General features: G+C 37.6%; 1 protein-coding gene across 1 annotated transcript; it reads left to right on the forward strand.

Annotated features, from left to right (window-relative positions):
- The first annotated feature begins 19,675 nt into the window (after window positions 1-19,675).
- Window positions 19,676-27,068, forward strand: LOC136677556 (deoxynucleoside triphosphate triphosphohydrolase SAMHD1-like). The gene is made up of 13 exons (XM_066655138.1): window positions 19,676-19,743; window positions 19,987-20,147; window positions 20,233-20,348; window positions 21,354-21,415; window positions 21,555-21,695; window positions 21,790-21,866; window positions 21,982-22,093; window positions 22,175-22,266; window positions 22,405-22,490; window positions 23,608-23,774; window positions 24,605-24,679; window positions 25,977-26,081; window positions 26,501-27,068. Exons 1-13 carry the CDS (start codon window positions 19,687-19,689, stop codon window positions 26,669-26,671), a joined length of 1,422 nt encoding a protein of 473 aa, XP_066511235.1. The 5' UTR covers window positions 19,676-19,686; the 3' UTR covers window positions 26,672-27,068.
- Window positions 27,069-27,987: the final 919 nt, after the last annotated feature.

Genomic DNA, 27,987 nt, shown 5'->3' on the forward strand with positions numbered 1-27,987 from the left:
TAAACACAGTGATTGGAATAATAAAAATTTTTACGTTAAAGGTTTTGTGTTTTGACACGTTCTGTTTAAAAACTAAGCACTTTTGTGAGTCGCTCTGGATAAGAAAGTCTGCTAAATGCCGTAAATGCAAATGACTGATACATGTATATACGATATTTCACTGTTACAAAAACTATGTTTATAATTTAAGAATTTACAGTCTGGCCGTTTTTCAGCATATAATCTATAGACATTTTTTTACAGTTTGGGCTACTGAGGTATAAAGCTGCAGAGCACTGGGCTGTGTAACAGTGGATCTATGCTCTCTAGAGTGAGTAGCAGTGTAGTTCCTACACTCAATATTTTGTATGTTGCTACGATATAATCCTGTATTTCAATATCTAGTGTAAAGTCTTCCCAGAAGAGTAGAAGATGTTACTGGAAGAAAGTGGGGACAACTGCCTATTAATACCCTTCATTTCGGAATTGCTTTTTTGCCAAAGGGCTTTCTTGGGGACCATAATGGAATGTGTTATCCCTGACCATTTATGCTAAGCATGCTGGAGGCTATAGCATTAGCCACCACACAGCTCCAGTCTCATGTCCTTTCTGTGCCCTCTCATGTTGCTAAATAAGCTGTCACCCAGGTTTTGCTCCGAGCTCCACCGAATCAGCGGAGCGTCGCTCAGAATGTTAAAGCTATGTACGACATTACCATTCGTTCACAGAGAGAGAGGAGGGGGGAAAGAAAGCAGTGATTCATCCAAGGCTGCAGGAAGATGTATGATGACTGTAAGATGGCAGTTTTAAAGTATCCATGCCAAATCAAACACATTTTTGCTTATCAGTCTAATTAACCTATCTTCAGTGAGGCACTGTCGTTAAATCACCCCCCATCTGTTTAGCTCCAGGAAAGTGCCATGTCTGCTCCTCCCATACCCACCCCCTCCCCCATCTGCGGCGACACGTCAGCTATCAGTCTGATTCATGGACACATCCCTCTCCCCGTCGCTGCTGCTGGGATATTAGCAGGGCTACTCGCAAAAACTAAATATAATCCCTGCAATATGCTAATTCATTAGCATGACAGCTCGTGCTATTTGTCTGCCTGCCAGACACTTCCTGATCCTCACCCATTGTTGCAATTATGAGCATCTGTCACAGTTAAGGTCCCCCATCACCCATGCCACTGACACTAGCATGCTTTTATACTTGGGGCTCTTGAATCAACTGGAGGATTGTTTTAAGCATGTTATCCTTGACACTGTACTAAATTTAAATGGTGCATCAGTTTACATCCAGATCTCTGTAACTGCTTTATTATTTAATGTGGATATATATAGCAGTTAGGTTAGATATATTGCTAGTGGGATCCCACTATACTGTAGTTATGTCAGATATACTGCAAGTGGGTTGATCTCCAAATTCAGGAATACAACGCTTACAGAGACATTCAAATGTGCACGCATAAACAAACACAACAACGCAACAAAACACATGAGCATACAAAAACACGCGCCAACACGAGCCTCAAACCATGAGCCAAAACCGCTAACACATGAGTGCACCAACACTAAAACTAACCTAAGCAAACCAAACACCGACCAAGTGGGGCAGAAAGGGGGTTCTGTGGCAGCAGTTTACATCCAGACCTCTGTAACTGCTTTATTATTTAAAGTGGAATGAAAATAGGCTGTTGTTAGTTTAATAGCCAGAGCATTTAAGGTGGAAGTGTATTGGTGTATTTGTGTGAGTTTAAATGTGTATAACTGTGTGCATGGTGACGCAGCAGGTAGTGTCACAGTCAGACAGCTCCAAGGACCTGGAGGTTGTGGGTTCGTGCCCCGCTCCGGGTGACTGCCTTTGAGGAGTTTGGTGTGTTCTCCCTGTGTTCACATGGGTTTCCTCCGGGTGCATTTTTCCTGCGGTGTTGCTATCAGTGTGTGAAGAGTGGGAGAAGAGGGTTGCATTGACAATCCAACACAATGGGCAGCACTTTGAACACATTTTATTAGTGGTCAGAAACTTGTAAATAACTCACACCATTAAAGCACACCATTGTTTTTCTTGTGAAATTCCCAATACGTTTGATGTGTCACATGACCCTCTTCCCATTGAAAAAACAAAAGTTGGTTCCAAAATGGCCGACTTAAAAAATGGTCACCATGGTCACCACCCATTTTGAAAAGTCCCCCCCCCCCCTCCCATATACTAATGTGCCACAAACAGGAAGTTAATATCACCAACCATTCCCATTTTATTAAGGTGTGTCCATATAAATGGCCCACCAGGTACAATTTGTAAGTTGGGTTGACATCATTAGGCCCAATAACGAGAGAGATGAACAGATGTATATGGTTATTTTAATCATTATAAAATAAATGACTGATTGTTTCATGAAAATAAGCCTTGTAATGTGTGAAGAATAAATATCTGTCTTATGTGTTGGTTTGATATTAGTAGGTCCAATAACATGAGAGATTAATAGATTCATATGGATATTTTAATCATTATACACATTTTCATCAAAATAAGCCTTGAAATGTGTAAAGAATGAATCCAGCTTCCAGCTTCGTTTGTGGAAAGTTCATATTGCCTAAAATCATCCACCATGGTTTCACCATTGCCTACAGGAAATAGCACTAGTTTTCTGTAAAGGCCTAAAGCTGAAGAACATTTCCATAAGGATCTGACTGTATTTACCCACATCATAAACGTATATAATCCAGGTGCATACTGATATAGGATGATTAGTTCAGGTTCTCAAGCTCGCTGAATGCTGAGGTGTTTTATACCTCTCTAGCCAACATTTAGCACTGAGCTGTTGCCCATGAGCATGAGTATGCCATTTCATATCATGCTTTTCTATGGAGATAGAGCAGGCTGATGTATAAAAGGTGTGGGTGGAGTTAGATAAGGTCCAGCAACACCTCCCAGACTTCAGCAGCCCAGAGCAGTTTAGTGTTTTCCCTGGATGTATTGTATAACAAAAGTGTCTCCTTTAAACCCACAGCCCCGGGAGAGGAGCTCTGAGAACAGCTGACCCACGTTTGCCCTTTCTGACCACACCACTGTGTCTGTGTCTAATAAAAGCTGCTATGAGACATGTTTGGCTGCCCTCATCTGCCACCAGTATCTGTCACAGTGGCCAGTTAACCAGACCAAAACTCACTGGACATGAGGGCACCACATATTACTTGCTTTAAAGAAGTGTCCTAGTCTCATAAGTCCTGGAAATAATGTAACCACATACAATACTACATGGTCATGCCCTCCTGCTTTGCTACAGTCACTACATGTAGGGAGGTTTTTGCCCTACATTTTGCATCGTTGTGCAAAATGTAGGGCAAATTGTAAGGTTAGATACTAATGTTGAATGATTTGGTCTGGATTACAGATCATCTCAGTGGTGTGGAATGGAGCTTGACAAGTCCAGAGAACCACACTCTGTATCCCTCTAGCCAGCACCTGTTGAGCATAATAGCTTTTAGCTTATGTGTATCTGCTCTTGAATATCCCATTGCATTCCATGTGTTTCCATGGAGATCATACAAGGTGCATGACCAAAAATGGAACCTTCGGGGTCAAGACATCAGGCATAATAATAATTATAATAATAATCTTTACCTGTATAGCATCTGCCCTGTGAAGGACTGGCACACCATCCAGAGTGTTATTCTTGCCTAGTGTCCAATGATTCAGGGTAGGCTCCCATCCCACTGAAACCCTGAACTGGATAAGTGGTTACAGACAACAAATGAACAAATGCTGTATAGCATTTTTTATATCGTCATTGTCCAATTAAAATCATTTATCTTCATTAATGTCAATTTTTTTAGTTTATTACATCATTCGAACACAGCAGAAGTCCTTCACATCATGTGAAAATTTAATGATGAATGGACAAATAGAAATGTTCCAAGATTACTTGGAATAACGTTTTACATTGACTTCCATTTAAAGTTAACAATGTGTTTTCCTTCTCTTGTAAAAGTTACTTTTTTAATTTGACAGCAACGATATATAAAGCCCAAAGTGCTTTACAGACCCTCTATAAGAAAACAAATGTAAAAATAAATTGTTAAACAGTGTAAATATACAGTGGAACCTCTACTAACGAACGCCTATACTAACGAACATTCCAAGATACGAACCAGCATTTGAATATTTTTTTGCCTCCACCAATGAACCACGACTCTAGAAACGAACCCGAGCCTCCGCCGGCCTTTCTTTTTTAAAATTTATTTATTATTCTTTATTTCTTTTTTATTACTGTTACCATTGTATTTCTTTTTTATTTTTAGTAAATTTTCTTTTTAAAATTTTTAGATTTTTTTACTGTTTATTTATTTATTTATTTATTTAGGTGAATGAACATGATACTGTCCCTGCTGTCCACTGTTCAATGTAAACTTCTCTAAATTACTGTGTGTAAGAGAATAAAACACAAGTAAATCAACATATCCCAGAGTGGGATGTTCATCTCCAGGGACTAAAATGAGGCAAGAATCACCTTGGTAACACAGCATGACAAGGCATATCCCATGGTGCACAGCGTGTGGCTTCTCAACCTCCCTTGCGAAGCGAGCTGCCTGGAGGAAGACTGCTGAAGCTTTTCATATTCCGTTCTCATCTTCATTACCATCCACAGGTAGGAATAACAACCTGTGGAGAAAAATATATCCACATACACACCCACACACACCCATACACACATTGCCAAAACAGCTTTTATACTTCCGTACAGACCCAAAGAGACTGCTTGTACAGAAAACGGCATATACCCGCTCTAGCTTAACTTGCCTTTGGGGTTTTGCAGGGTGTGAATGGTGCAACAGGAGACCTGCTAACACTTAGGAAACTTTTAAATTTCAAAAAGTGGCCGGAAGGGCAACTGAATAGGCAATTTTACAACATTGCTGTGAGGAGGGTGGCACGGTGGCGCAGCAGGTAGTGTCGCAGTCACACAGCTCCAGGGGCCTAGAGGTTTTGGGTTCAATTCCCGCTCCAGGTGACTGTCTGTGAGGAGTTGATGTGTTCTCCCCGTGTCCGCGTGGGTTTCCTCCCACAGTCCAAAAACACACGCTGGTAGGTGGATTGGCGACTCAAAAGTGTCCGAATGTGTGTGTGTGTGTTTCCCTGTGAAGGACTGGCGCCCCCTCCAGGGTGTGTTCCTGCCTTGCGCCCAATGATTCCAGGTAGGCTCTGGACCCACCGTGACCCTGAATTGGATTAGCGGTTACAGATAATGAATGAATGATAATGAATGCTGTGTGAGGAGCTGATGGAAGTGTATTAAGTCTGGAACACTCTTACCAAAGTTATTAGATGGAGCTCCATCAGTGTAAACACCTAGCCAGTGCTTGCCAGTGAGAATAGTGAACAGATTCATTTACAGCTTCTCAGGTGTCCCATTCTAATGGTCATTTTTTTCCTATGGAACACAAACAGTGTGCAAAGATTAAAGATTAAGGTGGCCAGATTAAAGCAGGAGAAATCGCTCATTAAATGAGATACATTATTTCCATACGCTCTCTATGAGGAAATGTGAAGAATGGTGTCGGGTGTGCAAATTCCACCAAAGTCCTACTAAAATCAGAGGCAATTATATCTTTCAAAAGCTTATGAAAAATGTAAATGCTTTGTTCATTATAATTTTCACAAGTAATGAGTGGTACAAATAGTCTTCTCTGTGAATTAAAACAAACAAACAAAAAAACAACAACAGATTGATCATAATAGTGTAAACTGTGAAGAATTTAGAGTGTTCTCCCTGTGTCTTCATGGGTTTCCTCCAGGTGTTCCAGTATCTTTCAACAGTACAAAACAAAGGTTGGTAGGTAAACTGGCTGTCTGAAATTGTCCACAGCTATAAGTGACTAGGTGAGTGTGTGGTGTCAAGTGAAGGGCTGGCACAGTCAAGGGTGTGTTCTTGCCTTGTGCCCAGTGATTCTAGGTAGGCTCCTGGTCCCTCATGCTCCTGAACAGGATGAAGAGGTCACCAAAGATTAATGAATATATAAATGTTAATTAATCTAAAGCTAAAATGCATTGATCTAGAATTTTAGATTGGCTGAGTTAATGATAACTGCCGACAAATTGTGGTGAGGGATTGGTCCAAAGCCAAAATTTACCAAGATGTCCTTGAATACTCTCACTCACAGTTGTAAACACTAGCAGTGAACAGATGGATTTTGAGGTCTGGGGTCTGTGAAAAAAAAAAAAAAAACACTGTTCCTCTCCTCCGCTTTTTTGCCAAACCTGCAGCTCAAAATGAGGCCTGTAGATTTTGTGTGGGTGCAAAAAAAACATCATGAGGAACCAGTCACATGGCAGTAAACACAGTCTTATGAAGGTCAGAGTGGAAGAGCACATAGGCAACTGCTCCAAGATCTACACACATACCTCCTCCTCCTCAATCCAAGAGAAGAACTAAACAACCATACTGCCATGACAGATTTCCTGTATTCCTTCTGCAGATGTTCCACATTTGTAAACGGCTTTAATTTTGTAAATCATCCTGTTCATGTGCTCATCCATATTCATCAGCTGCCAGGAGGAATCTGCTGCAATTAGAAAGAGTACTTCGGTGGAAAAGTTGCCTGGTAAACTTCTAAGTGATTACAGACTACCTTAAAGATTAATGTCATTCTTTTTTTATCAAAGTTGTCATCTGAGTTGACAATCTTTATATATTGGCCTTTAAAGCCAGCTATGTTCTTGCAATTCCATCAATACTGTGCTGGAAAGATGGGACACCTTTGTTCTTTTCCAGGTGCCAAGTCTCATATAGCAGCTATTATTTGCTATTGACAGCCAACTATAATCCAGGGGAAAAGAAATCAAGCTATATCTTGCAGCTACAATTTTGTCCAAATTTTTATAGACACCTTTTTTATAATTAGACAAATCTGCTAGTTTCACGTGATCAGTTGAACACCTCAGTTCTCCACTGAAAGTAATTTGAAGTTCCGGAGCAACTGCACATGAGTTTAATGTCACTATACCCAGTGCCAAGCACTGGTAAGTTGTGAAGTTTGTGAAGTTGGAGTTCCATGCAACACTTTGAGGATGAGTTGGAGTGCAGAATTAGTCACCCAACATCAGTCTAGAGCCATCCCAGATGAATAAAAGATGTTAGTGACGCAAAAGAGTAACAAACTCCATGTTGATAACCTTCATTCCAAAAGAAACATTGGACATGTAGATGAACTTATTTCTACATGCTGTTATAACTTTGCATTAAAACTTGTGCTTAAATGCGATGTTCAGGATTTTAATACAACACACTTTATATAAATGTCAGCCACAAAAGTCTTTCCTTTTTTTCTTTATAACAAGTGCAGATGTACTATAATACACTGAAGCAATTAATATCCCACCATGCTCTGTGGCATTTATACACACAATTGGCTCAGGTGTCTTCAATTTTGGATGTCTCAATTTTATTTTTTTTAGGGAAATCTGCATAAAGAGGTCTGGGATGTATTTCAGTGAACAATGTTGGAAAGTGGTCAGGATCTCACCATCTATGACTCCAGCAAACTTATGTATTAGTTCAATATGTAACAGTACCTACTTCTAAGGGGACTGAGAAAGTCAGTGGAGGATGTAATCAGACAGTATCAGTGTCCAAAACCACACAGAGATATTGTAATTGAGCAGCATACCACCCCCATAGGCACTGATCTACAGAGCTGCTGAAAAAAGGGATTATCGCCAGAGTGGTCATCCTTGTTCACTACTAAGACAGAATCAGAGTCTTTGTTAAAGTCAAGAAGATGTCCTCAGCTCATGTGTAACAGATTCATAATGTCCAAAGTCATTTCTTGATTTTGCATGGAGGTTTTATAAGGTGTGTTCATAATTGACATCAGTGACTACACTAGATTCACCCTAATTTGGCTATATGAATTCATATTTGACATAGTGTACATCATACCACATTTAAGCTAGTGTCTTGAGGTTTCCAATATTGTCTCTGAAATTAGTGAATGGGAAAGAGTGGCCCCATGTGGCCATGAATTTGGCTGAGTGAATTAATTCCATGAAACAGTTTTAGGGACAAATGGGTTAATATATTTGTATTGTGGATTGTTCCACTTCAGAATGCAGTCATGAACCTGCTGTTGCCGTTGGTCAGATGAGCTTTAGGGGGCTTTTTCCGCGAGTGTGTGAGGTGTTGTCAGCTCAAAGCAGTAATCGATTCAACACCTTCACCTCCATCGTGTGCCGAGACCACGCAAACCCTGGAACACCAGATTGATCTTGCTGGCTTCAGGTTTCTGTCAAGACAGCTGACCGCGAAAAGCACAAGTACCTTTAAAGCTATGTGCGAAAGCACAAGTACTTTTTGCGAGTCGACTTTTAGCCTCTCAACACTGATATAGTGCATCTGAAAATCACAAAGACAAAAAAGATGGGGGTAGCTCTTCCTCTCCTTCCCTATTACATAGAGTGATCCCTTATTATTCCACATTGTGCCAGCTCTACTTGACTCTACTCATTTGGTGCCTGGTTGGTTTTCAACTATAAAGCCCCCTGCCCCAAAAAAGTAGCAAATGATGTCACAAAACCGTCTTTAACAAAAAACCACAACAAAAGCAGTGGTAATATTAAGCATTGTTTACTTGTGTGTTTGCATGTTGGTGTTGTTTTTGGAACTAAACACAGATCCACTTATCTGTTCTGAAAGATCCGTAGAATTTTTTCATTCCATGTTGCTCCATCCAGCTTTTGCAGGAGTCTTTGTCAGTCACAAATGTTTCAACCTCTTCTAAACACCACAGCATAATTTTGCAAGTTATGTTGTGAGTCTGATAAAACAAATGTGATCTCTGCTGTAGCTTGGAAATTTTACGAGTGGCTAAATTGCACTGGAGGTCTGCATTTCACCATGTAAACAAATCTCTCTGGCCAGTCAGTGCTCTGGAGGGTTTACACGTCACATTTAGTAAATACTTGGCTCTCTTTGAACCAGGCGCTAGCAGCCTGATTTGCCGGATACCGGATTTGCTTAATGGAAAAGCAAAAGACCCAAGACGAGTCAAGTAAGAACCATGCAGTGGCAAAATGAGATTAGTGTTTTCCTAGCTCATTGAGCTGTCCAGTGGTCATGTGATTGAGATGTCCTCTGGGTGAGAGGGCAGGATGACTCTCCCTCTTCCCTGTCACTTAGCACATTTCTAGCCAATGCAAACATCTGTTGCGATATTAGTGCACTGCTCCAGTTCCTCCAAAAGAAACCTGACCCATTAGTTTTCTCCTCCAAGTATTTTAAGCTCAAATGACTTTACATTAGCAGTCAAAAAAGATGATTGGCTACTCAGGTCCCAGACTTTAATTGGAGAAAACCTATAAAATGACTGAATTAGAGATATATAAATGTTATATATATAAACAAAATACATTAAAATATCAGAAAAGAAATGGCACGCTGTCATTTCAGATCAGTTCAAGTAGGCATGTTCTGGTCTTTTTACAACAACACATACAAATGCCAAGGGAGCTGCTTGTGCAACATGATGCGCGTTCCCCAGAGGGCTGAGGAAGAGTGAGAAATACTTCCCCACCTTTGTCTGGTTGTATAGGTTGTACAGCTCACTCGGAGTGAAAGTGAACCGCTCCCATAAACACTCCACCTCCCCTTTCCCCTCACACTACTGCATTGCAAACCTACTGTATTCACAGACAGCATGGAACAGCAGTGCCCCCTTTTGGCATGATGTTTTAAGAGGAATCACATCCAGGAGTTCATGACTCTGCATTATTCAGTAAATGTAGATCCACTGTAAAGAACTGATGTGATTTTACAGTAAAACATTTTACTAAAACATACCAAACAGGCCTAGAGGTTTTCAATTTGTCCAAAGTGATTAATGAAGCACAACTTCCTCTTCTTCCTTCCCTTTTACAGTGGTAGCTCTCTTGGAAACTATTCCCAAAGGTATCCAGACAACCCTTTTGATGAGTGATTTCAGACACTTTAATTTTTACCCATTAGTCACCCAGGTGTTTAACATGTAGCTGTCACACAGCTGTGACCAATAGGAAAGAGTAGCCACAAACAAGTCTAAGAGTAAGGCCAAGAGTTCATTCATTATCTGTAACCGCTTATCCAGTTCAGGGTCGCGGTAGGCCAAGAGTCCACTACACTATTAGTTATGATGGGCTTTTAATTCAATATATTAAATAACTGAAGTATCAGCACTAAAAAATTAGAACAGCAAACCATACCACCATTATTAATTCAACTAGGAATGTTTCTGTCCTTTTCATTATTTTTTTTAATGGATCTATGAAATAACTGAAGAGTGTCCTCGCTGGCTCACTGTACCTCTCTCCCTCATTGAGCAGCTACAGTTGGTTAATTGTGTCCTTGTTTTAAGACTGCTTGCAGTCTGGTAGTACAATTGTTAGACTCCCTGAGCATTTCTCCCTTAGTCAAGAGTCTCTAAGTCAAGGCCTCTCTCGTGTAAGAGGGTTTTTCAAGGTACATATTGGACCTTTCTGGCTCTTTGGTCTGAGTTTATTCAGAGTTAGCCAAGAGATATTCATGCTTTCTCCATATTTTGAGGCTTGTCTTTTTATTGCTCATTTATGTTTTTTTTTAAATATTACCAACAAATATTCCTATGGCTTTTGGGTTATTAAGTGCTCCAGGATCCCTTATTAGGTCACATAATAAAGCATATTAAAGTCATTAATACCTATAAACTATTCTGAAACTATAAATTCCTTGAAACCATAGAACATTTGGATTCGTGCAGGATTTTTTTTTTTCATTTTGATCAAAATAATGTTAAAATACTGTCCTAACCGCAGGAGTAACCTGGCTTGTGCTTAACAAAGCAGATTTCACATGGCCAATTAACTAATATCTTTAAGGATTCCAAAGAAATCTGATTATTCATCTCATGTGAGGGGTAGAAACACACCTTATATAATCAGCTTTGTAAGTCTTGAATGTCTGAATGCGTCTGTGAGCTCCGTATACCGTTAGAAAGCGCAGATCCTACCGTTTCTAAAAAATAGCGCTCTTATCGCGGTGCTATGAAGCCTCTGGGAGTAATCCAGTGTGAAAAACCACCTAAAGATCAAGGTGCTCCTTCAAAATTTGTGTGTCATGTTCGTCATGAAAGGTTCTAATGATATTCGCTATAATCAGAAATAAAGACGCTGCAAAGGAACAAGAAAGACGGCGTTTACTTTCAGTTTCGTTTTGACTCAAATGACGTCATCTCACGCTGTCTCTGAGCAGAAAACTATGAGTCATCAGCAAAAACTTATTCCTATTATTGATTTTTAGGTTTTTAAGGTTTTTGTAGGTTTCGCATCAAATAATAATGCATTAGATTAACAAATATAAACTAAAAGCTTAAATAATTCTTTATTGTGTATTTTTATCTTTAATAGCTATATACATAGGGTTCATAGGGCTACATAAAAAAACAGTACAATATCATACACTGACATATATAAAATTATGGGATCTTGAAACAGAGGCTAAACACTGGTCTACATGTTCATGTCAATGTGACTTGAATTATCTGAGTTTGAAAGAATCCTTTCCAAAGTTTCTCGACAGGCATATTTCATAGAAGGCATTAATGCCTACAGTGGACAGCACAGAATTTTATTTATATAAACAAAAAGTTGTCACAAAGCAGCTTTACAGAGATCCGGGTCCAAGCCTCCTATGAGCAAGCCAGGGGCAACAGTGGCAAGAAAAATGTGAACTGTTGACAGATGAATGGGTTATAGTAATGTGAATGTAGAATATTAGTTATATATGAGTCTGAGGAAGAAGGAGGTGATCAGTGATTCTTTGTGAGTTAAAAGATGGTGCAGAGTTAATTTGAGATAAAACAGCATGGCCAAGCATGATAGTGTAGATGAGACAAGGCCAGGATCTTGTACAGGACACACAGGGTTAGGGGCTGAATCAGGGCAACACCTGGAGAGCAGCAGGACATCTCAAATCATGAGAGAGACAGGAGAAAGAAAACCAGACAAAGGCAAAAAATAAAAATACAGAGGTTAGTAGGTTCATGGTAAAGCAGGGGCAAAACCTTCCTGCAAAAAAGCTTCCAGTGGTCAGGCAAGAGAACCCAGCGACAGACAGTGTGTTGGTGGTTACCAGAAAGCTAACTAAAAAATCTGTAGCTATGGTGATATGACAGGGTTAATACAAAGTAGTGATCATATGAAAACCAGCTCGAACGCCAAAAGAGAAGAAGTAACCTGAAAGTGAGTGATTAACCAAAGCTTGTTTGAAAAGGTAGGTTTTTAATCTACAAGTACAATTTAAAGCATTTTCTTTATTTTGATTATTTTATAATTAAACTGTTTGTTTATTTATGAGAAAACAATACATTTTATCATCAAAATATGCTACAATGTTATCTATCACTTTACATCATCTTTTGGGCAGCTTACAAATTCCAGCAGTAAAGAAGGTTTAATCTTTTGACACGATGAATTCATTAATCGATTTTCACACTTTGTCCATTTTTTTTGTAATGTGCATCAGACAAAGCACTTTCAATCGGAACAAATAATAATCACAAGGGGCTCTGTCTGGACTATACACTGGGTGCTCGAGGACCTGAGGCCTAATGTTATCTTGAAGCAATTTCATGGGACACAATAATTTGCAATTGACATATTCAACCAATTTCTTGAGTCAATCAATTCAATTGTTGTTTATAGTGATCAGCATTAACAGTTTCACCCAGTTCCAGAAGTTCATAGATAACACCTTTAATATCCCCAGGACTACTACATGGTGTTTTTATTTCATTTGGGATTTTCATAATAAATCTATCATTACCAGTCATGACATTCCGCAGGAAGAATATCCTCTGTTGTTTTTGTACAGATTAAAACATTTTTTCTTTTCTTTTGACTCAAGCTAGCTGGCACCCATTTCCCTTCCTTTAAAACTTTCATATTCTTTCAATTGGAAACTGAGATCCCACAGTTAAACAATGCTAGATTGCAAAGAATTTAAGTGGAGCTGTAGCACCTGAATATCAGGAAATACAAATCCACTTAAGCTAAGCAGGTTTGGGTATGGCTGGTATTTGGAAAGGAAACCTTGCATGGCAGGTGGAGGTGATGATGTTGGTGTGTTGTCCTTGTTGTCTGTGTGGAGCACAAGTGCAGTATGGAAGCAAATCTGTCTCATTAGACTTTGAAATATTACCACCTTTTGAATTTTTTTTGCACTGAAATTATGCATTTGAATATAATTGCTCTTGAATAGAACTCGTGAATTTTCAAGAACACATTATTATTCAAGGTTAATAAATTTAGATAAAAAAATTCAAGCTCAAAAAAATTCACACAATATATTTCGAAATTGCTCAAATTCGGTACACAAAATTCAGATACCAAAATACGAGTTACAAAATATTCAGATACACATCCGGGACACTGGACGAGGATGATTAATTGATTCATTGGGATTTTCTGTTTCACCTTAAATGCTGCACTAGTTGCATTCTGTCGCTGCTAGGTGGCAAAATACAAACACAAGTTCCATACCGTGGAAAAACTACATGTTTAGCTTCCTTACGCGGATATTATCTCTTTATTTTCAAAGTGTCTCAAAAATCTGAAAGTCTCACTAAAGACACAATATAACAGACTATTGATTTCCTGAAGATGAAGAAATTTTACTATGGAATTTTTTGTAATGGCCCTGTGAACATAGCATGTAATATGACAGAATGTGGAAACATGAACTGTGGGTATAGAGCAGGGGTGTCAAACTCATTTTCACAGAGGGCCACATCAGAATAATGGTTGCTCTCAAAGGGCCAGATGTAACTGTAAGACAGTATAAATGTAACTAAATGTAACCAAATATAATGTAGAATAAATGTAAGTACTCCTTAATGTTAAATAACTCTGAATGTATTACTTATTCAACTTATAAATATTTGCATAGATGTAAAAATATGTTTGCTTGTTGCTCTGTTAACAACATAAATCCTGTTAAATTGTGAGGTTAAGAAACTCATATTACTCCATCAATCAACGATCAAACTATCCAAGTGAATAAAGAAAAATATCATCAAACACGTTATGACATTAACTAACTCAAAACTTTGTCTTGAAGGCTAACTTTGGCATACTTAGCTCCGTGTTTGGTATCAAAGTGGCGACGTAAATTGTTCTCCTTGACAACTGCCACCGCCTCACAACACAAAAGACATACTGGTTTTTCTCCTTGAAGCACAAACATGTATTCGCCTTCACATCTCTCTTGAAACCCATCTCTTTTCCTGGACATTTTGGGTTCAATATTTGTAGCTATTTCTTAATTCCACTTGTTGAAAAAAATCACATCGAAGAAAATACACTGTAATCTAGTGGTGGAATGCCATCACTTGGTGGGCAACAATCGGCATGCATTGTGGGAAATGATGTTTAAGGTCAATGCACACTTTAGAGTTAGTGGCGGAATAATTCATAATTAAGTCTAAAGGCGTGCTTTTTAAACATTTAAACATATGTACATTTGACTTTCATTTGAACAGAACTAAGAAATGGAGCTTATACAAAAAAAACTGAAGAAATTTCTTATAAACATAGGTTGTACAATGTAATTGGCTTTGGCAGAGAGGATTTGGCACATTTTTCATGGGTGCAACCCACATACTCAGCTCTACTGCTCATCCCACAAATGCATGTTCCTTACAAATGTGTGACCATTGAAAGAGAAATTAACAGGCTTTTCAATTGTATAAAATGTATTGCCAAGAAGCCTTGTTACAACAAATAAATAATCTACAAACCCAAATTTCTATATAAATATATATAACATTAGAAATAACCAGACATTGTTGATATACACAGCGACATTCTGTGTTTAAACAAACACAACTTTATGAATTAAACTCTGCACTTTTGGATATTATATTTGTACTACACCTTCTGTAAAATCAATTTCAGATTCTTGATAATCTGACAATTAAAAAATAAAACTGCCATAGGACATATACCCCAAAGTTCATGTTTCCACATTCTGTCATATCACATGCTATGTTCACAGGGCCATTACAAAATATTTCCACAGTAAAATATCTTCATCTTCAGGATATCAATAGTCTGTTATACTGTGGAGGAAATTTCATGCAGTAAGATGTCTTATATTTTATGGAAATGAGGTTGTATGAAGACAGGTTATACTAACATATGATAGGAATTCAGCATTCAGATTCAGCATGAGATCACGTGTGTAAACATTGCATTTAAATAAAGACTGGAATCCTAATGAATGGGGTGTGTACAATTGTCTCTTTGTTTGCACTTGAATTACTGGGTGTGAGGCAGAAACACACCCTGGACAGGGAACCAGCATCTCATATACACAGGTCACTCAAACAACTATATTTAACACATTTAAATGAACAAACCTCATACCAGCATGTGATTTTGGACTGTGGGAGTAAGCTGTAGTGCTAGGGCTGGGCAATTAATCGAAAATTTACCAAAATTGACATTCAGAACTTCTAATCGACATAATCTTGTCTATATTGATTATATCGATTATTTTTATGTCCCCACTGTGTGTTCATGTACTCTCCCTTTAAAATCATGCTACCAAACTGTAGTCATGTGATTCTGCCCCTATCTGCCACATGAAGGCTACCTAGAGCTCGAGGCTGTCCAAGAGACTCAAGCAGCTCGTACCAAAGGCAAACACAGCATCTATGGTTTGGACATCCTGTGTTTTGACTATAATTTAGATGAAAAGGAACAAAAAGAAGTCAGATATAAACGGTGAGAATAAACAGTTTCAGAGACCAAAGCACAATCACACACCAAATATAAACAGTGCTCAAAAAACAAGATAGGAACAAGCTCCCAGCAACATTAGAAAAAATGTCCTATGTTTAATACTTGAGCATATTTGCAGTACTCGGGTGACCAGACGTCCTCTTTTTCCCGGACATGTCCTCTTTTTTAGACTTAAAAAAATGTCCAGGCGGAGTTTCGCAAACGTCTGGGATTTTGTTTTTCTAGAGCTTGGAATGGAGCTTGGAATTTCGAGAAGCGCTTCGTTCACAAACTAGTCCCGCCCTCCTCTACTCCATTTGGTTCGCTTGAGTGAGAAGGGGGTGTGGTGAAGTAGCCTAAAAACTTCGGATTGGACAGTCATACTGTAGAGCTACAGTTATTGGCCGATAACCTTCTCTGTAAACATTTAATTGGTCAGTCTGCACGTCAGTAGTCCTTGTTTACGTCAGGCAAAGCTCATTTCAAGCAGCTATGCCAAAATGTAAATGTAAGTCGTCGTCGTCGTCCCCTTTGGTGCTTATCAATGTCTTTGTTTACAATAATAGCAAATAAAACACAAACTATAAAAATAATTTTATTTTGTCAATTGCTGACAGTGTGTGTATGATCATGGAAAGCCTGTTATTTTCTGTTCATATAAAACTACAAAACTGAAGCACCATGTTGAGATGACATTAAAGCAACTCGTTTACCAGAAAGCAACAAGATAACGTTTAAGTTTTTTGAACATTTCTGAAACCAAGCACCATAACCTTTTATTTACGAAGTAATCTACACTTGATAAAGGAACAGGACATCCATGAGAACTAGTTATTTAGTACTGACTTACATTTCTATAAGGGTCTGACTGATACAATAGTGATGTCACTAATCCACAGCCCCTTTTATTTTGATTAACACTTCACTCTGGTGTTCTGGCTTTAATAATCCGGAGATTTTGTCAGTTTTCGTGTAAAGTTAAACAGAAAGCTTTGCAGAGGACGTATCTTGGGACAAAGGGCCTTCAGAATGGGACAACCCATTTGGTACATAATGTGTCCTTCAAAGGATGCAGCCACTAAATTGAGACACAGCTATTTATCTAAAGGGGTGGAAAAGTTGATCAATTTTACAAAGGGGAATGGTTGTCCTCATGGTCCTTTTTAAACTTTTTGATAAACTCTCATATCCCTGCTCAAATCAAACAATACAGCTCTCACTTTCAAAATATGATTAAGACATGCCCACCAATTATGTATTACTGGTCAGAGTCAAAGAAGTCTCAAATTGGGGCTGTTTTGCTAGCAATTCTTCACTCCAAATGTGAAAGTAAAGTACAGCAAGCATAAGTTCATTCTGAATGTGAAAGTACCGTGAGCATATCTTCATTCTAAATATGAAGGTATCACAAGCATGTTATCATGTGGCATCTGCATGTTCTGCATGCATACCTTCATGTCAAGGGAAAATGTCAATACATTCTGGAATTCACATATTGTGTCTAACTTAAAAATACATAATACATTTGCCAAGTACAAAACATAAAAAAGCATAAAATGAATGCTTCCTTTCCTATTACTCCTGCTATCTCAGGGCTAATCTAGGCCTAGCTTGTGTTCCTCTGGTCTATTTGGCTGAAACAGAATGCAGCAGCATGCCTCATCTTCAATCTTTACTCAAACTTTACTAAAGCTTACACCTTATTTCACTTTTGTATGTTCACATCAGATTTCAATCACTGATGTTCAATTTGTGCCGGGGTTACATTCCATTATCTGTAAGCGCTTATCCAATTTAGGGTCGTGGGTGGTCCAGAGCCTACCTGGAATCATTGGGCGCAAGGCGGGAATACACCCTGGAGGGGACGCCAGTCCTCCACAGGGCAACACAGACACACACACATTCACTCACACACTCACACCTACGGACACTTTTGAGTCGCCAATCCACCTGCAACGTGTGTTTTTGGACTGTGGGAGGAAACCGGAGCACCCGGAGGAAACCCACGCGGACACGGGGAGAACACTGCCGGGGTTACCTCCAGGCTAAATGTAACAACAAACCCTGGACACCCAAGGCTAACACTAATGTACACAACCACTATATTTAAGACATCGACTACGCCACCCCTATATTATTGGAAAGGGGACCCTTTGCTTTGATTTGCACACTAGTCATGTAGTCAATAACACTACCACGCAAAACCAATATCAAAATGAGGTCATCAAAAGCAAGATGACAGCACCACAGAAAGCCACCCCTAAAGAGTGCATAACCAGAGCACCTAGGGTGACCCCCCCCCCCCCCTTGACCACAAAAAATAAAGAAAGAAAATTAAAAATAACAAGAAGCACCTTCCTGGGTGCAACTACACAAAAACAGCCTATGATATGTTATCACAATGCGTTGTAGCTAGCAGCCTTAAGGCCCAAACCCCAAAACAGTATTAATAAAACCTTTTAATTTATAAAATGGTAACAAGTGGCTCAACTAATACAATGTCTGCCCATATATACCATGTATCAAAAAAACAATACAAAGACAGGGCAGAGAGAAACTGTGGCCCGTAGAAATGTTCCCTAGAAACAAAATTTATCAGTAGACGGCAGCCAAGCCACACAAACGCCCTCCAACCATTGATTCATCTGCCTGCGCTTCTATACTTCTCAAATGATTGGCTCCAGCCACCAGCACACTCCAGCCACCAGCACACACACATACAAACCAACTTCCTCTATTAGCAGCCACAACACACCAGACGATTCCCGCCATCCCTTCATTTAAACAAAGTGGAAGTGAACTCACCTGGGCGTGCTCACTTTTATCTTCCCCTGGGGGTCAATATGCTCCCTATAAGACCTCTACTGGTCTTTAAAATTACAAGAGTCCATGTTGTCATTAATATTCAGTACTATTAGGCATTTAGCCATACCACAAATTAAAAAGCCCAGATTATACCAGGCCATTTTTATCTGACAGCAATGGTCAAAATTCAGTTCATATACATCATGCGCTTTAGGCTATGAGTACAGCTTGGCTTTAGAATCTATCCTTCACATCATGTGGAAGACAAGTTTTAAAACTCTTCTCTGTCCAGACTCAGTGGAGATACATAACAGTCAGTCTCTCATTTTCTTCCAACACAGAATGTAGACACATCTCTGTATTTCTTTGTTTTAGAATTAATCTGAGGGTGTGTTAGTGGTGTGGCAACATTAATTCTTCATCTGAAGTTGGCGTTTGAGAAGATTCTCACCAAAGTCATAATACTTCTGCTAGTGTACCAGTTTAGTCTATTCAAACAACTAATACCAATGTGACCAAATGATAATATTATTGTCAAAACAAGTGAACAACCTTAATACAGTAAATTAGCTGCATCAGTTGTAAAGTTCTTATAAAACATTTGCAGTGTGCTCACTATGTTCCATTTGATCAATTTTGCCAATTCCACCAAAAAAGCTGAGAGTATACATGGATAAACACTGGCATTAAAAATTGATAAAAGCACAGAATTTGTGATAGACAACAATATTGGAGTTTGTCTTATTGTAGAAAAAAAACATATTTATAACGTATTTGAGCTTCTTTAAAGAACACTACCAAACATCACACAACACATCTCTGGTCATCCCTGATCATTTGAACTGGGAGAGTAAAAAAATATATATAGTTTTGCTACTTTGTAAGACTTTTCCCTTATGCCTTTGGAGATACATTGTCTTGCAGAAGTGACAACAACATAATTGTGATTTTTGAGTTACACATTCTATTGTCTTGATTAAAACCAGAAGGACCAGTCTGCAGCAGTGTTATACAAATCTAAATCTATGGTGCGCCATATATAAGAAACTACCAGCCTCTACCACACCACTCCTTGTCTTTTCAGCTTGTGACCAGGGCACTTCAGCAGGTAGAATGGCAGAGAAAGAAAGCAGAACCGGAACATCCTCAGAACAGAGTCGACCCAAGAAGGTGAAAATATTGTGGAGCACTAAATGATTACTATTAATTAATGAAAACTGTTAGTTTTGAATGAAAACTATACTTTTACTGAACCATATGAACATGTTTTTACTGAAATTTTGAAATAATTATTTAAAATGAATGTTTAAAATGTGCCTTTATCTAGTGCTCCAAAGCTTACAGTGTGTCATTAGCAACAGCTTCAGATCTCATATGATAAATTATTAATATTATTTGGATATTTTGGTGCAGATCTTCAATGACCCCGTTCATGGTCACATCGAGATGCACCCTCTACTGGTGAAAATAATTGATACTCCAGAGTTTCAGCGATTAAGGAACCTCAAACAGCTTGGAGCAGGTTACTTTGTCTTTCCAGGAGCCTCCCACAATCGCTTTGAGCACTCCATCGGGTAAAGTTCTGACATGGTCACCTAGATGTGATGGGCAGAGAACTATACATTAATCAGATGAAAATGTACATCTTACTTTTAACAGAGTGTCTCATCTGGCTGGAAAGCTAGTCCAGAGTCTGAAAGATCATCAAAGTGATTTGGAATTAACTGAGGAACATGTGCTTTGTGCGCAGATTGCAGGACTTTGTCATGACCTTGGTGAGATATTCATCATTCATTAGACTGTTACAGGTAGTTTATTGTGTTCCACTATAAAATTCTGTATAAAAGAAAGTAAACTTATAAACAAGTAACAAGTTTTCAAAAGTGTCGTCAGCTAGCAACTGGTTAAAAAAAATTTCCCTTGCCCAACCAGTCATAATGTGTAAATTAAGCCAACAAAAAATTTAAATGTTAATTTTATTGACAGAAAGTTACTCAGAAAGTTATGATTTATACAATTAGCAATGCTAAACTATGTTTAATCATTTGACCAAGAGGCTACGTATAATCAGAGAAACTCTTTTGAAATTGTCATCATAACTAAGGAATTATTTAAGCTAAATATTTATTTATGTAGGTGGCATGGTGGCGCAGCAGGTAGTGTCGCAGTCACACAGCTCCAGGGACCTGGAGGTTGTGGGTTCGATTCCTGCTCCGGGTGACTGTCTGTGAGGAGTTGGTGTGTTATCCGCATGGGTTTCCTCCAGGTGCTCCGGTTTCCTCCCACAGTCCAAAAAAAACACACGTTGTTAGGTGGATTGGTGACTCAAAAAGTGTCCGTGAGTGAATGTGTCTGTGTTGCCCTGTGAAGGACTGGCGCCCCCTCCAGGGTGTATTCCTGCCTTGCGCCCAATGATTCCAGGTAGGCTCTGGACCCACCGCAACCCTGAATTGGATAAGCGGTTACAGATAATGAATTTATTTATGTTACAAATATTTATGATTGTTAGTTAAACAATGTAAAGAGTGTTGTATTTTTCATACATGGCTAAATTGCTACTTTCACTTTCAGTTATTTTAAGGTTCATTAAAACTTGAATAGTGTTATTTTTAATAGTTTATTGCAGAGGTTGTGTTTATGGTTTTGTCACTGTAAATATAAGTAAAATATTTAATTCAGCCAGTGGTACCTAAAATTTTAGAGCTTTCTAGCAAACATGAAGTAGTAAGTATGTGCTTTTAACATGAATAACCCCTGTTGTATGTTGTGTAAAAATGAAGGTCATGGCCCATTCTCACATTTATTTGAGACATTCATGAAGATGTGTAAAATAGAGTGGAAGGTACCAAAGTTTTTTTTTTCATAGTATTTTGTATATTTGCATCAATTCTCTTTATGATCACAGAATACTAAATAATATCTTCAAGATCTAATCTTTACCTTCATAATCTCAAAACTGTTCTTGGTGTTTTTATCCTTAGCATGAAAAGCAATCAATAGCAATATTTAGAGACCTGATTAAAAACAATGGACTAAAGGAGGAAATGGAAAAAACATTTAAACTGGATATCACTTTGATTGAAGAGATGATATACCCAGAAGATAAAAGAAAGAGAAATCCGGTAAAAAATATTCCTTTCATTGCATTTGAATGTTTGCACATTGCTTATTAGCATGAAGTGAAAATACTGGAAATAGTTACTTTTGGTTTTGTAGAAGTTCTATTACTTATATGAGATCGTATCCAATGAGACAACTGGCATTGATGTTGACAAAATGGACTACTTCAGTCGGTAAGTTTTCACTGTTACATATATATTTTTTTCCTTTTTTTTTTTTTTTTTTTTTTTTTTTTACAAAATTTAAAAGTTGCTTACCAGCATCAAGAGATCTATTATTTTTACTTAGAGATTGCCATCATCTGGGTATGAAATCGGACTTCTCCCATGAACGCTACATGATGTTTGCACGAGTACTCAAAAATGAGAATGGTGAAATGCATATCTGCATGAGAGACAAGGTGACTTTTTTTGTACATTCATAGGAAACCTGGTTTAGAATCGCATTAAAAATAGTTTTGAGGTGTTTTTTTTCCCACCAGGAAGCTTTGAACATGTACAAGCTCTTCAACATTCGCACCCTCCTTCATCACAGTGCCTACCAGCATAGGGTTGTGAAGGCCATTGAAATCATGTAAGTTTGTAAATGAAATTTGGCCATAAATAAAATGCAATAGCATTTAAATGATTAGTATCCTACATACGAACCTGACATGCCTAGATAAAAGTACAGTTAACTTTTATATTATTTCTCTAATGCCTTTGTTTTCAGGATGGTGGATGCACTTATAGCAGCTAATACAAATGGCAGATTCTCTAATGCACATACAAAACTTAAGGAATATCTCAAACTTACAGGTACGCACTTCTAAAAACAATATATACTGTATAGTGGCGGATGCTGGTCTTTCAAGGAGGGGAGGCTCAATTTCGGCCTACATCATAAAATATGTCGGTTTATTTATACGTAAATTCTATCCTCCGTTCCTTTTCAAGAAAATGGTCTGTGACCCTGTCGTACCAACAAGGCGTCTTTTCCAGGGACTTGACTAGTGTCCTCTCAATGGCCAGCAGAGCTAGGCTGCTTAAACGGCCTTGGCCCATGTGAAGTGTGTTCGCCTGTGAGTGCTTTGTGACGGTGGAGGGGCTCAGCAGCACCCGCTGGACAGAAACTGTGATAGAAGTCAGAAAGAGTGATAGAAGTCAGTCTCCAAACACAAGCAGCTACAAAAACCCCACCAGAAATAGAAGCTCGATTTGTCGCTAGTCGTTTTTAACAAAGAAAATGTCGCTAAGAGGATTAAGAAAGTCTCCGGTTCAACTCAGAACAGAATGAAAATGTAACGCTCCCACGGATCTCTACACCAAAGGATCGCTGATTCGCTCATTTCGCTGTCAATCAAAAAGGGATTCAGCGTCAGACAGATCATCCAATCATCATGCAGAAGCTGAGCGTCCGGGCCAGCCGAGGCCAGCCCACTGCCCCATAGACCCCCAGAGACGCTGAGCATCCGATGGGCGGGACAAAGCCCAGCATTTATCCAATGACTCGTCTCGTTTCCCTGCACTTCGCTGCTTCGCTATTGAACTGTTTAAAGCACCGTGAAGGGAATAATTGAGAGGAAAGCCGCGTCTTTACCAGTGACAAGAAACTGATTCTGAACAAAAGTTGAGTGCGTTGTAGTGCATATTTATTCAATGACATGTACACACAACAGTATATATTTGATCACTTATTTTTTGACATGAGCTTCCTTTGCAGTCTTAGAGAAATCGCCTCTGATACTGTACATTTTGCATGTTAAATAAATAACAGAACTGACATTCTTTGGTGCACTTCATTTTGATCCTAAAACCTTACCGCTATTGCAAACAGGAGTAAAAACTGCCAGCTAAATATAAACAATGGCATGATCATTTTTAAAACCACATACAGGCTGATCAAAATGAAATTTTCTCCTTTTCTATTTTTCAGACTACATTCTCCAGGATATTCAAAATTCATCCTCAAATGATGAGAATATCAAAAAAGCACAGAATATCATTGAAAGGATAACAAACCGTGATCTTTACAAGTTCATTGGTGATGAAATATTTGAAAAAGAGACACTGCAACATTTGAAAGCTCCTGAGGATTACCAGGTATTTTTATGGAAGCAAATCTGTCTCATCAGACTTTGAAACACTACCACCTTTGAATTTGTAGCACTGAAATTATACATCTGATTTTGTTGCTTTTGAATTTAAGTCTTCAGATTTCCGCCTCTGAATATTTTGCTTCGCAATTATGCATCTGAATATAATTGCTCTTGAATTGAACTCTTGAATTTGAAAATAAAGAACACTTTTTCACTGTTATTATTCAAGGTTAATAAATTCAGAAAAAAGAAATTCAAGCTTAAGACAATTCAAACAATATATTTTGAAGTTGCTCAAATTCAATAGGCCAAATTCAGATGCCAAAATATGAGTTAAAAAATTCAGAGTACACATCCAGGATACAAAGGATGAGCAATCGATCCATTAGGATTTTCTCTTTCACCTTAAATGCTGCACTAGTTTCATTCTGTCACCGATAGAAGGCAAAATATGAAAACAACTTTCATACTGTGGGAAAACTACACGTTTAGATTCCTCCTGCGTATATTATCTCTTTATTTTCAAAGTGTCTCAAAAATCTGAAAGGCTCACTGCAGACACAATATAACAGACTATTGATTTCCTGAAGATGAAGAAATTTTACTGTGGAAATTTTTACCATAGTAAGGAACAGGACACGTGTGAGATGGCTTGCAATAAAATGAAACCCTTTACAGGGTATATTCCAGCTTTGCACCTTAAGGATAGCATTTGGACCTACCATGGCATTGGTTACAGAAAATGAATGAATGAACAAATGAATGAGTGAATGAACGAATGAAATACATTTTCCATGCATCTATTTTGTTCTATGCCTCTTACAAAATCATCAGACAAAGCTGGCAACTTGGCTGAAGAGATTGAAAAACGAAGAAATTATGAATCAAAAAGATGAATTCCAAGCTGTGGTAAGTACAGTAAAATATACACCAAGATCAGTTAACTTATAGCATAACTGACCAGTTAGTGGTCTCTTTTACGCCCATTGAACTCCAGTGATGATGTGAACTACCAAAGCATTGAACACATGAACTCTCAGCCACAGTGACAGAAGGGGCACAGCAGAAAGGATCTGTTTGGCTGTTTCTGCTTAATGAGTTGAAAGATATCTTTAAACAGTGTCATCTTTACAGAGCTCTGGTGCTATATATGATGACCATGTCATTAATGTAGTGATTTGTGATGTTGTATATGATGACGGCTAGAAAAATCCCATTGAATGTGTTTCATGCAGCACATTTAACACATGTAGCGTGCTGTTTCTGTTTCTGCAAATAAAACATAATCAAACAGACCCAGTAACATTACTAAAGGGGTGAATGTGTTTTTTTAATATACCATGATCACTATTTTATTTCATTCAGTGTACAGTAACTATATATCTGATGCATTTAGTTTTTATTCAGTGTACTTTTCATATACTTGTTTCAAATTTTGGTTATTTGAGATCCATGTAATATGAATTAAACCATACTAAATCTTGGGTGAGTCAAATATTTAAATGCATTAAACCACAATTCATAAAACTTTTAATAACACCTTTCTAGTATATTAAAATTAAAAACACATATTAAAATAATAAATTAAATGTATTGTGCCAAAAACAAAATCCTGAAACATTTCACCTTAATTCTATAATCACATCAGATGATACTCTACTTTAATCACGTCATGAAGCACAAATATATTCCTCAACACACACAACATCATCCAGTTTCTGTAGCAGAGAGTGCACTAAAGTCATGAACTGGCTTGAGGTGTATGTGAGGTAAAGAGTGCATGTCTGCAGCCAAACCGTGGTAGTCTTCACTTTCCCAGCTTCATCTATGAGTAACTGAGTGAAATTGGCAATGAATAATTTGGAGAGAAGATGTGTTTAAAAAAAAATTGATTATGGTAATTCATTTTCAGGACTGGTAAAAATATTGCCATGTTAGTGTCACAACATAATGATCCTTTATTGCATAATGAAACATAGTCTAGGGCCCTGATCAGATTCATTATATTCCGAACCAAACCTTAACACAAGGCACATAAATAGCAAGAAACTGGTAAATTCAGGTGAAAAGCAATTTGATTCTTCATTGCAAAACATACATTATATTTGTATGAATCTTAAGTAAAATTAATTATATGTTTTGATGCAATGTAAATTCTCTTTCTTTAATTTACATACATGGTAACAATGTGTTTTCCGCACAACAGCCAATTGAATTCAACTATGGAAAAAAGGAGAAGAATCCACTTCAGTTCCTGCAATTCTACAAGAAAGATGAGCCAGACAAAGCATTTTCATTGGACAGAGAAAAGGTATTTCTGGTGCAGTAACCATGTGCTAAACTACAATTTTTGTTTTTAAATGGATGTCTCTTACTGAATTTTACAGATGGTAAGGGATAATATTTCCTTTTAAGTAATGGGTTGAGTAAAGGGTTTGAGTTTAAAGGAGCAATATTTTTACCTCCAGTGATTTTTTTCCACATTATTAAACAGCCAATATGCAGACACCACGTCGATGTTTCTATACTAAAATTTTATAAATATAGACTCCTGCATGTTAGAGACCTACTCTACAGGATATAAACATCATTCATGGACTAAAATGCAATTTGATTCTTGATCTTATGTGAGATACACCTCACCAATTAATAAATGACCAGTTTCATAAATATTTTTTACTTATTTTTGGTGGTATGAATGACATATTTCTCAATGTTGTGTCTATGCAGGTCTCATACCTCCTGCCTAGCAAATTTGCTGAAATGAAAGTCATGCTTTTCTACAAGGGCAAAGATATAAACATTGAGAAAACTGCCAAGGAGCACTGTGCAAACTTCTGGGAAGTGCTTAAGGAGAAAGAAGCGTATGAACCTGCAAAAAAGAAAAAGAGAACAAATTAGGTTAGGTATGGTTTTAATAGTACATATATGCATTACCTATATTTAGATCACTTTGTGTGTCAGCGTAATCTTATTTTGCCATGAGTCATTTACCCTATTGTGATTTTGATGAGATGTCAATAATCCAAGCTGAATTTGTATCTTGATGGCAGGAGAATAGCTTGGTGAGATTATAGAAAACAAAAGTAATATAACTGTAAAAATGCAGAAATTCTGTGGTAGATGATAAATGAAAAACATTAGGATGAGTGAACAGATTAGTACAATATAGCAATTTATAGTTTAAGTGTGCTTCTTAAATTAATTCTGATTCCTAATCATTTTTATTTTCTTTCCATTCATCTCTTCTGATATTTTTAGACTGCATTTGCATTTTTGCTTGAGTGGTTTTAATTGTTATTATTTTCGTCAAAAAATCATACTTGATACAGACATTAATAAGTGTGATGGTATTGCTTAGCTCTAGGGTTATATTTGAATTGTGTGATTAAATGAATTCATATCTTAAATGTTACATAAAATAAAATAAAATTTAATTATTGCATGAATCTGAAAAAATTGAATTTTTTTGTCCATACTTTGAATAATTATTTGGTTTAAATTGTTTTAAAATTTTAATGATATATATACCACTCACTGCCCACTTTATGGAAAACACTTATGTTTAAGTTTGTTTGTTTAGCTCAGGTAGTGTCTGAGCTCAACAGGATTTTGGACTCAAACTTATTGTACTAGGATACACACTCTGTCTGAACACTAAGCATTTTGTGAGTGCTGTAAATGTAAACGTTATGTATCCTATTTTCTTTACTCCACAAATATAATATATACTCCAAAAATATAAATATTAGGAAAAACAAACAAATGGAAACAAAGAAAATGTGAATTATAATTCTGATCCAATCTGACTGACCTCCACTTATTCCATCACAAATATGTGCAGTAATAGACAAGGAGAGCAGCAGTTAGTCTTAAGCAAATAAATGTTTAATGAAGACAAACTACAAATAAAGAATAGTTATACTTCTTAGATGCACATCATATGACCAACTAGAAGAACCGAAGAGATTACTGAGATAATTTACCAAAACTGTACATTTTACATCACACAGGTCTCAAAGTTAATTCATACATAATTTACTCTCTCATGTCCTGAAATCATGCTCCTGCTCTTTATTTTTTTTCTTCTTCTCATTTTCACTTTTCAGTTTATTCTCTTGTAGAGTGTATGTTGCTATTTTACTTAAAGTCATAGGCCAAAATCTTTAAGAGGGGCTATGTTATAATATATTGAGTCCACACAATATTTTGAGGTC

The sequence above is a fragment of the Hoplias malabaricus genome, chromosome X2 (assembly GCF_029633855.1).
Source record: "Hoplias malabaricus isolate fHopMal1 chromosome X2, fHopMal1.hap1, whole genome shotgun sequence".
NCBI lineage: Eukaryota > Metazoa > Chordata > Actinopteri > Characiformes > Erythrinidae > Hoplias > Hoplias malabaricus.